Below are 13,099 nucleotides of genomic sequence, written 5' to 3' on the forward strand. Positions count from 1 at the left end.
GTCCTTAGTGTCTCCAACTATACTCAGTATCTCTCCCTGGATTTGCTGGACAGTTGGAGGACAAAGACCATCCCTACCATACCACTCTGGAGAGGGGGGCTGAATCTTGTGGGGGGGAAAAGGCAGTGGGAGGCAGAAGTGATGGGTTTACAGGATCTTCTACCTTCAGCTCTTGATGTAGAGCTAGACTTCATGTAGGCACCTCTGGGAAGAGGAATCCCAAAGTAAACATGCTGGGAACCCACCCACACCCACCATTACCCTTCAGTTTTTCAAGCCCCAAGATAATGCTGCAGTTGGCTTTTGTTGATATTGGCGGCAGTTTCAGCCTTGGGTTGACTGTAATATCTAAAATCTGTCACAAGGTGGCAACCTTGTGGCGAGAAACAAGACTTAAAAAAAGAAATCTGGTCGTGTGTGTGTGTGTGTGTGTGTGTGTGTGTGTGTGTTTAAGCATATTTTCCCTATTAATGTTTCATTTAAGTTAATTAGAATCTGGTAAACTAATTAAAGTAGCTACGAGCCCCGCAATCAGCAATAATCGCATAATTATTGATAATTACATCCATACCAATCATTTCGTTATTAACATTTTGGGGAGAATGAACCACTTTTGAAGGGACAAGGAGCCCAGGAGGGTTATTTTGCTTTTGGTATTGTTTTGAGGGTTTTTGTGTTTTGTTTTGTTTTTTGCAAGGACACCTTCTGGGTTGGATCAGTTTACAACACCCCCCAAAACCTCCTTTCTCACGCCACAGACAGATGAGGTGCCTCTCCTGGCTTGCCACAGCTACCTCCCTGCTTTCTTTTCTCTGTCTCGGGATTATTTTGGCAAGATTATTTTCTAGTCTCCGAACTTCCTGCGGGGTGGTATCTATCTGCTATGGCCTCTTTGGAGAAGCAGAGTGTGAGTGTCCAAGGTGCACGTACTCTTCCGGAGAAAGGACATACAATCTTCCAACACCCTCAGCTCTCCGAGCTACAGGGCGCAAGTCACTTCCTCTCCAGCACCTCTGCCCTGCTGGTTGGCCAGGCCCAGGTGAGGGTTTGGGGCTCCCTGGGGGAACCTCACAGGGAGACCAAAGGAAAAGTTACGATTTCAGTTGTCTGGTGTCCTTCGCCAGCATTGTTTCTCTCTTTTCTAGGTTTAGACCTCGGAACCTTCTGGGCTTCAATGGAAGGTCCAGAGCCCCAGCGGAGGCGGCTTTAGGGTCTGGCCTGCTTGCTTCCATTGGGCTCCGGGACCCCAGGGCTGAGCTCCTTCCCTCTCCCAGACAGCAGCCCTGCTTGCCGGCTCTGCCCATGGCGAACCTCCTTTTCCAAGCAGCCCAAGGTCTCTGGCCTGATCCCGGCTTCCAGGGTCTCAGGAGCATGGTTGCTGGTCCTGGCAGTGGCCGGGGGTGGTCTGCTTACCTCCCAGATCATTTCCCTGAGCCTCAGGAAACACAGGCTTGAGTGTCAGTTTATAGGACCTGGAAACCAAGGGCCGGGGTGGGGGAAGCGGCGCAGGACCTTTACTAAGCTGATGAGGAAATCCAACCCAGGCTGAATGACCCTCAATACAGTGCTCATTCACACTATGCTGAGAACAGCACGTGGGGTGGGGTGGGGTGGGGTGGGGTGGGGTGTCTGCAGTTTACATCGGTTATCTGTGGACCCACCAGTAGGTGCGGTGGAAAACGAGAAAGCAGGGGTGGGACTTCTCCCGCTGCAATTTAGCCTGGCCTCGCCTCCATACGTGGTTCTTCCACAACCTCAACTCCACTTGAACTATAATGGAGGGAATATTAAAATATGGCCCAGGGCCTTTTCGGGGCCCACGGAGGGCATCTGCGCATGAACTCCAAGTCTTTTCCAAGTTCCTGGGAGACAGACTTCATCCCCACCCCCCCCCCCCCACTCCATCCACAGCACCCTTGGGTTAGCCCCAGGGAGCAAATTCCCATCGTACCCTAATTCTCAGCAGGTCTTTTGAGAAGCTTCTAGTCCCTGAGGGTCTTTCCCCTCTCAGAAATGGACAAGAAACAAGTCTGAGTTTCTACTAGAGCTTGAGGGAAGGAACCAGGGGTCAAGTAGGCCCCTTGCCCCAGCCTGGACTCAGAGGGGTGGGGTGGCCCGAGGGGAATACGGGGTGTGTCTAGGTGCTTGGTAGAAAGGTTGCAGGCCCCTTGTTTGACCTGGGGAGGGATGATAGAGCACCTGCCCAGAAAGTCCTAGGCCTGGATCTCAAACCCCCATTCACCACAGCTGTCTACCTGAGTTGTCATCATTCCAAAACCCATGGGACAGCTCCTGCACCGCACCTGTGGTACAATGTGGCCCCCTTCTCCCAACCTCTATCCCCACCATCCATTCCCACTTCGGCAACCCCAGAAAGTGACATTTTTTTTTTATTATTAAAAACAAAAGTCACGGATACAAGATGATCTTTCCAAGTAGGCTCAAGGTGGTAGCCATCTTGTGAGTCAGGTGTTGCCCTTTTAAAGTGCTGTTATATCGTGAGGTTACAATAAAATAATAATACAAAGCAAAATAAACTCCAGTGAGAAATGCTCAGTAGGACTGAAAATAAATCCAGGAGAATAAAGAAAAAAAAATAATTTACAGCATAAATTGAGTGAACCTTAATACTAAACCAAGAGACTCACAGTACATTTATATCCATTGCACATAGCCACTTTGTCTTTAGGAACAAGTTTCAGACATAGACGGTGGGAGCCCAAGCAGGCGCCAGCAAAGTTGTAGTTGTATTCACAATACTGGGCCTAGGCTGAACACCCTGGCAGGCGGTAGGGAGAGATCTCCCTTCCCCTTTCTTGCCTCCTCACCCCACCTCCACCCCTTAGGTCCAGTTAACCCCTTGAGGTCCGATGTCCAGAATTTCAGCGGAGGGGCGAGGCCATATTTACACTGGGAGATCAGTGGGCCCAGGAGGGGGCAGGCAAGGCTGCCCTGCCTAGGAGGGTGGCAAGCAGGCTGCTGTATTTACATCAGTGGGGTTCCAATGGCTTGTTCCTCGCTCTGGACCGCTGGGCCAGCGGGTATTTACAAGGAGCAGCATGGCTTGAAGGCTCTTGGGTGTGTCCAGGCCGGCCCTAGGGCATCAGCGGGGGCTTGAAGGAGCAGTTGCCAGTACAGTGGCGAGGTGTCAGCATCTTGCAGGAGAAGTGGTGCAGGGCATCGTGGGCTTCTGGGGAGAGTCACAGGCACCATGTTGGCCATCATTATGTGCCTAAACAGAACACCAAGTTCTCTAGCCCCCTTCCCAGACCTTGCTCAACCCACTGGACATAGAGGGAGAGCCTTGCTGATTCAGAACCACTGCTCTGGTTCAATAGCCTCATTTGACAGAAGAGGAAACTGAGGCACAGAGAATGAAGGATCCATTTGCTGAACATCAAAGTAGAATCAGAAAGCAGACTTTTCACAAGCCCAGGACTCAAAGGGGCTCTTTTCCCCTACATTGTCATTATAGAAAAACCCATTACTATCAGTTCTCACTTCTCCTCTGTTTCTACTCCAAGTAAATCCTGGTCTTCCCCCACACCACCACCACCATGGATTCATACATTGAATCACACGGCCAAGCCCTGTGTTGTTTCCTGATTCCTCACCTTTTAGTTTCTGCTGGATGGCATAGCGCGCCTTCCGCTCTTGGTCCAGTTCATTGCACAAGGTATCTGGAAAACAGGGAGGAAACCTATCACCCGCTGGCTGGCCGGCAAGAGTAGCTTGAGTCACAGCCCAGACTGCTTTGTCTCCACTACCTATCTTTCCCTACCATCGCCACCTCACCTCCCCACCCCCACCCCTGCACAAACCGGAGCATAGCAGAACACAATACTGCAGAGGCTGGGTGGGGTAGGGGTACCAAGGCGCCAAACTGCCGGCTGGCAGAGGGAGGAAATGGCCTGGGATGGCGCTTAAAGGCAGACGGAGCTAACCAAAATTAAAGCAAACTTAGGCATTACTTCCCAGGTAATTTTACGCCTCGATTTTTAATTTAGAAACCATGGAAATTGCCGCGATAAGAAGTTCAATCACTCCATGTAATGATGCCTGCAAGCCGTTTGCTGGGCTCGCTTGCCATTCTGAGGCTAATCAGAGTATACAAAGGATATTAAATAAAAAAAATAATTGTTAAATTACCTTCCATTTAAATCTAAATGACTGAGCCAACATTGAGGCTCCTGCCAGAGGAGAAGCGGTTATGGCCGCGTACACCTCACCTGATTCTCGTCTTACCTCTGACGATTTGCAGCTGTTGCACCATTTCTTCTCGATAAGCCAATTCCCTCTTCATTTGATCCTGAAAATTATCTGTGCAAATTGATTAAGTGAGAACTATAACACACAGCCTCCTCCCCCCCAGCTCCCCAACTCCACCAACCCCTTTCCTCTCCCCCAATCTCACTCCCACCTAGTCCCTAGCCTAGCTAGAAACGCTAGAGAGAAGAGTTTGGAGTTCCCTCTAGGTATCTGTAGCAGCCACTAGCACCTTGCAGGTCCCCAAAGCAGGTCGCCGTGGCAAAGGTGACGCTGGGGGAGGTGGGATAGGGAGGAATGAATGGACGCACCTTTGAGACTTTGGAATTCTCGCTCGAGTTTCTTCCGGAGCTCCATTTGCTCTAAAAGCAATTTTTGCAGTTCCTCTGTAGAGGGGAAGGAGGAGAGGAGGCTGAGCAAAACCCAGGGGCCTATTATTATGCACAGAAGTTCTGCCCTAGTCAATGGTTCTGGGACAGTCCTTTAATTCTCTGACTTCCACTTGCCTCCAAAAGATTTGACCAAAGACTTGGTGCTACAGGGTAAGACTTCCAAGAGAATCCTAATAGGTGGATCTAACCCGTTTGGGATTTCTGGGCCCTTGGTCCAGGAAATAATTGTTTTGAAATCTGCCTTAGAGTTGTTCTTATTTCCCTAATTTTTGAAGATGGTCCACAAATAGACTGATTCCCCCACTTCAAATGACACTGCCAATCCCTCCTTTCAATACAAATGAGGAAAAATCTGGTCAAAGTCATGGGCAGGGGGCTGGGAAGGTGGCTTGGAGGTAGAGCGCTTGCCTTGCATGCATGAGGTCCTCAGCACCACATAAGCAAAAAGAAAAAAGCTGGAAGTGGCGCTGTGGCTCAAGTGGTAGAGCACTAGCCTTGAGCTGAAGAGCTGAGGGACAGCACCTAGGCCCAGAGTTCAGGCCGCACCACCGGACCCCCCCCCCCCAAAAAAAAGTCATGGACAGCCTTCTCAAAGAAATAGACATATTTAACAACTTATCTACAGTGTTAGGAGGTTCAAGGATGACCCACAAAAAGAAAGAAAGAAAGAAAGAAAGAAAGAAAGAAAGAAAGAAAGAAAGAAAGAAAGAAAGAAAGAAAGAAAGAAAGAAAGAAAGAAAGAAAGAAATCAGTGCCATAAACTGCCAACTGACACATCAGCTATTCTCACAGTAATGGGATATTCTGAAAAATTTGTGCCTAGAGAACGTGGATGACTGCTAACCATTTCCTTCTCGCACCAATTCACGGCTTTGTGCCGTGAAACCAGTTCCAGAGAAGTGGAAAGAAAAGCTTTCCCTGACCATGGGGCCCTTGGTTATCTCCTTCCTCCTCATGGAGAGGTTCTTTTAAAACAGAGTTCAAGATCCCCTTCTTTCTGTGCTCCAGTGGCTCACACCTGTACTCCTACTACTCAGGGAGATGAGATCTGAGCATTCAGCTTTGGAAAGTCCACTTTCTCAGAAAAGTCCCCGAGACTCTCTCCAATTAACTAGCAAAAAGCCAGAGTAGAGCTGTGGCTCCCGTGGCAGAGCACAGGAACAGTGCCCAGGCCGAGAAGAAGCTTCAGACTGACACCAACCAGAGAGGGGGTAGAGGGGAGGGAGGGGTAGAGGGGAGGGAGGGGTGGAGGAGAGGGAGAGGGAGAGAGAATGTGTGAGAAAGAGTGCACTCTTCCTCTGTGCTTCAGGCCATCTTCTACTCTTTGAGGGTTACGCAGCTAATAGGGTTGCGAGTTCCATTCTACAAACTAGCCCCGGACTTTGTTAATGCATTAATAGCTATATATTAATTCCAGAGAGAAATTGATTGTAACCTCTCCCAAATTCCTAAAATAAGTGCCTCACTGAAGTCATGATCTTCAGAAAACAAGTCTCTTCTCCATGGAGTTGAGACCTAGATCAAGTTCTGAGACTCATTACTCACTGGACTATTCAAAACAGACTCGGGCCTTGGGAATGCAAAGTTCCAATAAACTTCCAGCCTTTGGTTCACTCCCTGCAACTCCTATCCACACACAGACTTAATATACCTATGAGCCACGGTTGCTCAAAGGATTACCCTTTCTATTCAATGAATTGAAAATGGATCCCCCTCTGCAGGCATGTTTCCCCACACACCCACTAAATGGCACCCATCTACAGAAAGGAACTATTATCCTCAAGCACAATGTACCCTCATTTCACAGATTTAACCTCACCTCTTGCCAGGTTTTCTATATCTTTCTCCACCAGCTGAGTTCCAGTGACATCCAAGTTGAGCCCATCATCGCCTGGGACACAAGAGCAGGTAAGAGGGTTTCTGTCCTGAGAGAGACCTTCAGAGAAGGAGAGGTGAGCTTCCTGGACACTGTGCCAAGGGGACATACTTCAGTCTCCTCTATAGTGGCTCCCCCGTATTTTCTTAGTAGCATCAATTAGTTGCACAAGAGGATTTCATTGTGACATATACACTCAATGCACCTAAATCAGATTCTCTCTTGCTCCTTCCCAAGCCAGACTCAACAAGCTTCATTGTTCCATTTCCACAAATGTTTATAAAGCGTTTTGACCATATTTACCCACTCCATTTGCCTTCCACCATACCCTGGAGAAGACCTGTTTTACACTCCAGTCATTTTTTTTTAAGTATGTGCTTAGGGGAGACAATAAAACCTGTACTATACACCTTCCAAGTCAGCAAGGCAGGGGATAGGACAGTGTATAATCCATGAAGATGGGTTCCCCTGGGACAGAAAGTGCCCTTTGACCTATTTAAAGTCCTTTATTTTCTTTTTCTTTTTTCTAGCCCAGTCTTGGGCCTTGAACTCTGATCCCGGGCACTGTCCCTGAAATCTGATCCTGGTCACTGTCCCTAAGATCTTTTTGCTCAAAGATTGTAAGCTACCACGGGAGGTACAGCACCACTTATGGGTTTTTCTGTGATTAACTGGATCCAGATCATGGACTTTCCTGCCCCAGCTGGCTTCAAACCACGATCCTCAAATCTCAGCCTCCTAAATAGTTAGGATTACAAGCATGGGCCACCAGTACCTAGCCCCTCTTACTTTTATTTATTTATTTTTAGTATGACCCCTACCCTTATCCAGAAAAAAGCAATTGACTAAATCTGGCACAAACGTCCCCTGCAATACATATTTAAGTATCTACTCAAGCAGGAAGAGAATTGTTTGCAAATCTGTGAAGATATGAGAACCCTGGGTCTCCATCTGCAGCCTATGGGGGCTGAGGAGGGAGGGGGGAAAAGGCAACGGGGGATTCTAAGGCTCACCTCGATCTGTATTTGTGGGGCTTGGCTGGGAGACACTCCTTTGGTCTGAATAGGATTTCCTCGTTTCCAAATCATCGGTGGTCGAGTGATTGTCTTCCTTATCGGGTTCTTAAAGGCAATAAACCGAATTTCAAGGAGAGGCAAAGAAACCATGACCCGGATACTGACATAGCTTCCGCAGTTAGGACGCCCAAATCCTAATTAGAAACCTAGTGGCCGCCGCTGGTTCCCGGCTGCGCGCCCAGGCGCTCACCCTGAGGCTTTGCGTCGGGCCACTCCCTCCCCACCCTACCCCCACCCCTGCCCCCAGCCCCAGTCTCCGGTGCAAGGGCTGCTCCTCTCCCGGCTTGGTCCTCACCCCACCCTCGCCCCAGCCCCTCGGAAAAGAGCTTGAAGAGCAGCCGAGCCCACCAGGGACCAACGACCTACATCGCGCAGATACTAGGACACCGCTAGCACGCGCGGCCACTAGTTGTCCGCGCGACTCCCGCCGAGATCTCATCCCAGGCATTGACCTTCAGGTCTTAGTGACGTACGGGCGGGGGTGGGGTGGGGGTAGGAGTCCTTGTCGGGGTAGCTCTGGTGGTACGGGGTGCCTGGATTTCTGAGACCCCCAGGCCTCTCTGCTGGGCTCAATGTGGTGTCCCCAACACAAGGCCAGGGCTTCCCTTCCCACTCACGCGTTGGGGCGCAGCTACGCCGGCGATTGTGCGGTACCCAAGTGGGCAGCCGAGCGCCCCGAGGTTCCACCCAGACCGGAATGGCCACAAGGGGACCCCGAGGCCCAACACACTCGCTGAATGAGAGGACTTGAAGAGGGTGCCAGACGCGGTTGTAAAAAGGTTTCCGCACACGTAAGAGGTGTGTTGGGACGTTGAATGCATGTGTGATGACACAGGGGGTTGTCACTGCTTTTAAGTAACCAAACCGTGGGAGCTGGGTGTTGGCGCTTAGCATCATCTTTATTTCAGTATTTTCTCTCTCCCCCTTCCCCCCCACCTCTCCCTCCCCCCCCCTCTTCCTTCAAAAGGCCTTCCTGGGCCTCAGCCCTCCGCCAGCAGTTCCCTGGGTGACAATGGCGTTACCGTGGGCCTCGGGGGTGCAGAGATAGGTGGCCGCGGACCCCAGCGCCGCCGTCGCGCTCTTCCCAAGCTCGTCCCTCTCGGGCGCGTACACCTGCTGGCGGCCAAGAAATGACAGGCAGTTGGGGGGTGGGGTGGGGAGGTTGGTGACTACCCCGAGCCCCGCAGGGGCCACGGGAAAGGCCGAGCGAGGGGGGCTGGCCCAGGACGTCGTGGCCACGGGACGCGAGTGTCCCGGGGCAGTGTTGACGCATGCATCCTGGCTCCCTCCGTGTCCGAATCACGGGGAAGTCGATTCGGGGTAATTCTTAGCACACCCCGGGAGCAAATAACTCCGAACACAAAGCGGCTCCCCAGCCCCCCGGCTGCTGACGGCCGCCCCCCCCCCCACTTTCCGCGCAAGCCTCGTGTTCTGCATTGCCCCCCCCCTCGCCGCTGCCAGCCCTGCTCCGGGCAGAAATGACACCTTTCTCATCCGGTTAATGATTCGGGTTTTTAATGAACCGAATGGAAATCCATGTATGTACAGGTGTGCGCATCCAATTCCAAAATGGATGGTTCTGGCAAAGCCACAGCCTAGCCTTCCATTCCCAGTCCTGACAGTTCTGAGGGTCGCTCCCTCCCCCACCCCACCCCACACCCCGGGACTTCGGAGACCGCTTCCCAGAAAGCAACTCCACGGGTCCCCAGGCCAGAGTTTGGGGAGACTGCAAGGCTGCCAGGTCGGGTGGGTGAGGACCACCAGGACCCAGTACTACCTGGGGCCAGACTTGGGGGACCGGCTGCCCTCCCCCCCACACACACAACTGGTTAATGTTCCTTGGGAACATTAGCTGTCCCTGGCACTCTCCCAGCCTGGCCTGGAGACCACTTTTCTCTGGTTCGGGGGGGGGGTCCCCCCACTTCCTCCAGACCTCTTTTATTTCTCTTACTGCTTTTCTGGGACTGTCTGCCTGTTCCCCTCCATTTCCATCGACAAAAACAAAGCCCACGCTCTCCTCCCGCGGGTCCCCTCTCCATCCCCTTCGCACACCTTTCGAACCCCTCCCTCTGATTGGGGTTTCCCTCGAGCCCCACCCCACCCCAACCCGCACTCTCGAGCTGAGGCCTGCTGCTAGAGCCAGGGCTGCCCCGCAAGCCCGCGATGCGGAGCTGTAGGCGGGGAGGCGGCTCTGGCGGGAAGGCCGGGCACGGGGCTCACCTTGGCCGTCGCGGGGCCTCCCAGAGACCCACAAGGCTCTCGAAGCTCGTAGCCGCCGCTCGGCGGGCTCCTCTCGGGTCTCCGGACCGCGTCGTCGGCCGCCAAGTCCCCAAACGCAGCCCCATCGCTGGCGGCTGGCCCGAGGCGGCGCCGGGGACGAGGGCTTCCGCCATCGGGAGAGTCTGCGGGCCCGTCTGCGCCCGAGGAGGCGGCAGATGGGGGCCCGATCCGCTGGTCACTCTCTGGGCCAGCTCCTCCGCTGGGCGCGCTAGGCTCGGTCTCATCCTGGGCGCTTTCATCGTCGGGGAAGCGGTTGGACTCCACGTCCACCTCCGGCTCGTCCGCAGTGTCCACGTCGGGTGAGGCGGAATGGTAGCTGGAGCTGCCCTCGCTCAGGAAGTCCGGGCTCACGTAGCCGCCGCCGGTCGCGGTGCCTGGCCCCGGCCCGCGAGCAGGCCCCGCGCCGTACGCCTCGCGGGCACTGCCGTACAGCTTGGCGATGCTCTCCGCGTCCTTGACCACGGGGCGGAAGGCAGACACGTAGGAGCCTTTGCGCGCAGGGGGCGGCGGCGGCGGCGGCGGCAGCGGGCCCAGCGGCGGCGGGAGAGCCTCCTCCGCGCCGTCCTCGTCCAGGGGCCCTCGGGACAGGGCGCTGGCACAGCGCTCCTCCGCGCCCAGGCCGCCCTCCTTGGCGGGCTCAGCACCGTCCAGGGGCTCCGGTCCGCCACCCCCTGCGGCCGCCGCCGCCGCCGCGGCCGCCGCCGCCACCGCGGCCGCCACGGCCTTGGCTTGGCTCTGAGCGGCCGGGTAGGGCGGCACCGGGAGGCTGCCCGCCGCGGGCCAGAACATGGGGAACGTCGGATACACCGTGGCGGCGGCCGCGGCGGCAGCCACGGCCGCCGCATCCTTGGCTGCTCCAGAGGGTTGATGCCCCCAGAACATGGCACCGCCACCCGGGCCCGCCCCTGCCCCCGGGGGCAAGTGGCCGGCTCCCGGGCCGCCCGCACCGGTGCCAGTGCCCGCGCCGCCACCGCTCCCGGCGCTAGGGCCACCCTTGGGCTCTCCCGCGCCCAATACTGGATCGTCCTTTTTGGGACATAGGCCGAAGGCCGTGGGGAAGCCGTAAGGATGCGGGAAAAGCGGCGGGGGCAGCTTTTGCAAGAGTCCAAAGCCTTTGCTGGGCACGGGGATCACCGGGTAGCTGCGCACACCCGCGCCGCCACCAGGTCCTCCCGGGCCCGTCGGTCCCGCGGCCGCCGCCGCCAGGCCGAGTCCGCGCGGAGGGTGGGGCGGCGGGGGCCCCGGAGGCCCAGCCGCCTCATCTTCGCCACAGCGCAGGTTTTTGTGGGGCGGCGGGCCTGGGGCCATGTCCGTGCCGCACCCCGGGCCCCCGCCGCCCCCGCCGCCAGCGCCACCCTTCCCTTGCCCACCCGACCCGCCATTCGCGCTGCTTCCTTGCAAGGAGAAGGTCCGCTTGCGCGTGCCGCCGTTAAACATGGCCTTGACGTCCTCCCAAGCGTGGCTCAGCTCGTCCGTGGCCGACTTATCGCTGAGTTTGAGGTGCCGGCGCCACGAGTTGAAGTTGGCGGCGTCAGGCTGAGTGTACTTGGCGTCGGGTGTGCGGTGCGAGTGGAAGATGAACTTGTTAGGTGAGAAGTACATGCTGCAGTAGCCGCATTTGATGCACTTGGCACGCGAGCTGTTGTAACGCGCGGGAATGAAACTGCCACGCGAGCCCCACGCACACTCGTGCACCACATCGAAGGCGAAGTTCTCGGGCAGCTTGGGGGGCTTGTGTTCACCGAGGAATGACTTGCACAAGCGTTCGGCCTCTCGCTTGGTGATCATGCCGCAGCGGCGCGAGGAGATGGGCATGGCCCCGGCCCGACGCAGGATCTCCAGCTGCACCGGCGTGCATTGCACGCACGTGATGCCCAGGGCCACGCGCCGATTGTGGATCTCATTGTAGCTGTAGTTCTTGAGGAGGGTGTTGGAGATCTGCGCCAGGCACAGGCGCTCCTGGCCGTCGATGACCAACGACACGATAGGCACCCCGTACAGAGACGTCTCGCCCACTTGGTTGGGCTTGAGGGCGCTAGAGCCCGAGTAGGGCTGCAGTTCCTGTTTGGAGTTGGGAGATGAGCTGCCCTCGAGTCCCGGCCCCAGCTGAGTGGTCAAAGCCTCCATGCCGCCGCTCCTGCGAAACAGAGAAAGCAGAGGGCAGATGAGCCATTTGCAGCGCCAGAACCACCAACAGCACGGGCCCGCCCAGCGAGGCGCCCGCCTGGGGCGCGCCCGGGACACCAGACTGAGGGGGGCCTAAGCTCATTCGCCTCCCTGGACGGGAGTCTTTTGTTTTTCAAACTGGCGTTGACACGCAAACAAAAGGGGGCTTAAGACAGACGTAGGGGATGCGGGGGATGCTCCACCTTCAAGGAACCCAGTATAGTTGTTTTTTTTTTTCGAACTGGGGGAAAAAGTGAGACCCAGAGACGGAGAGTGACTTGCCCAGGGCCACACAGTAATGCCATTGCCAAATCCCGGCTGTCCCGCGGGTGCTCAGATTGCCGCGCCCTCAACCACCCTCTCAAGTCTTTGCTGCCAGCCGGGCCCTAAAGCCCAGACTTTGGGGATCCGCGGCCCCTCTGCTCAGGAGCGCACAACAGACGAGCACTGGGCGGGGGGCGTTGCGAGAAGGGCTGGGAGGCGAAGGAGGGGCGGCCACTGTTCATCTCCAGACTGAGGGTGGGGTGAGGAGAGCAGGGAGGAGGAGGGACCTGGGGCCCGCCTCGCAGTGGAAGAGGCGGAGGCCACCGCTGTTCGCGTGCGGAAAGCTACCCTCTCCAAAGCACGTCATTTACGCCCAGACCCAGGGTGGCCCTTACTGCACGGCTCCTCGCTGAGTGGCTTCTGGGGACAACAGTGAGGGTTTCCACAAACCCGAGTTTTTCTTCTGACGCCTAGGGCCTCGCGTTCGTTTGAGCAGCAAGATCGGGGGTAGATATGTCAAACTGTTTTCTTTCCAGACATCAGTGGCACCAGGATAGTGCAGTTTCTCACCATGTTTTCTGCTTTCCAGCTGGTTTCCATCTAGGCCAACGCTTGGGACAGAGTGATTCTCAAAGAAGTTTCTCAGGAAACACTTACTTCCTTTCCAGTTGCCCACTCCCTCAGCTTCCCTCCGCATATGCCTCTTTCTCAGGACAGCAAAGGCGACCTGGAGCCCAGGGCTTCTTATTGGGGTGGGGGGATTCTCCTCTCTGAGTAAC

At 55.4% G+C, this 13,099-nt stretch overlaps 1 protein-coding gene across 3 annotated transcripts; it reads right to left on the bottom strand.

Moving 5' to 3' along the window:
- Nucleotides 1–3,095: 3,095 nt before the first annotated feature.
- On the bottom strand, nucleotides 3,096–12,361 carry Skor1 (SKI family transcriptional corepressor 1). 3 transcript variants are annotated; one of them, XM_042687969.1, is made up of 9 exons: nucleotides 12,339–12,361; nucleotides 9,831–12,027; nucleotides 8,633–8,723; nucleotides 7,548–7,655; nucleotides 6,478–6,549; nucleotides 4,578–4,652; nucleotides 4,246–4,320; nucleotides 3,615–3,680; nucleotides 3,096–3,187 (listed from the first exon to the last, which is right to left on the bottom strand). In XM_042687969.1, exons 1-9 carry the CDS (start codon nucleotides 12,359–12,361, stop codon nucleotides 3,096–3,098), a joined length of 2,799 nt encoding a protein of 932 aa, XP_042543903.1. The 3 variants fall into 3 exon arrangements, with proteins under 3 accessions (XP_042543903.1, XP_042543902.1, XP_042543901.1); XM_042687968.1 differs by having other exon boundaries at nucleotides 3,096–3,190; XM_042687967.1 differs by having other exon boundaries at nucleotides 3,096–3,190; nucleotides 9,831–12,042; nucleotides 12,267–12,361.
- Between the last annotated feature and the right edge of the window lie 738 nt (nucleotides 12,362–13,099).

This window comes from Dipodomys spectabilis, unplaced genomic scaffold, assembly GCF_019054845.1.
Source record: "Dipodomys spectabilis isolate Male_0828 unplaced genomic scaffold, ASM1905484v1 ptg000108l, whole genome shotgun sequence".
Classification (NCBI taxonomy): Eukaryota; Metazoa; Chordata; class Mammalia; order Rodentia; family Heteromyidae; genus Dipodomys; species Dipodomys spectabilis.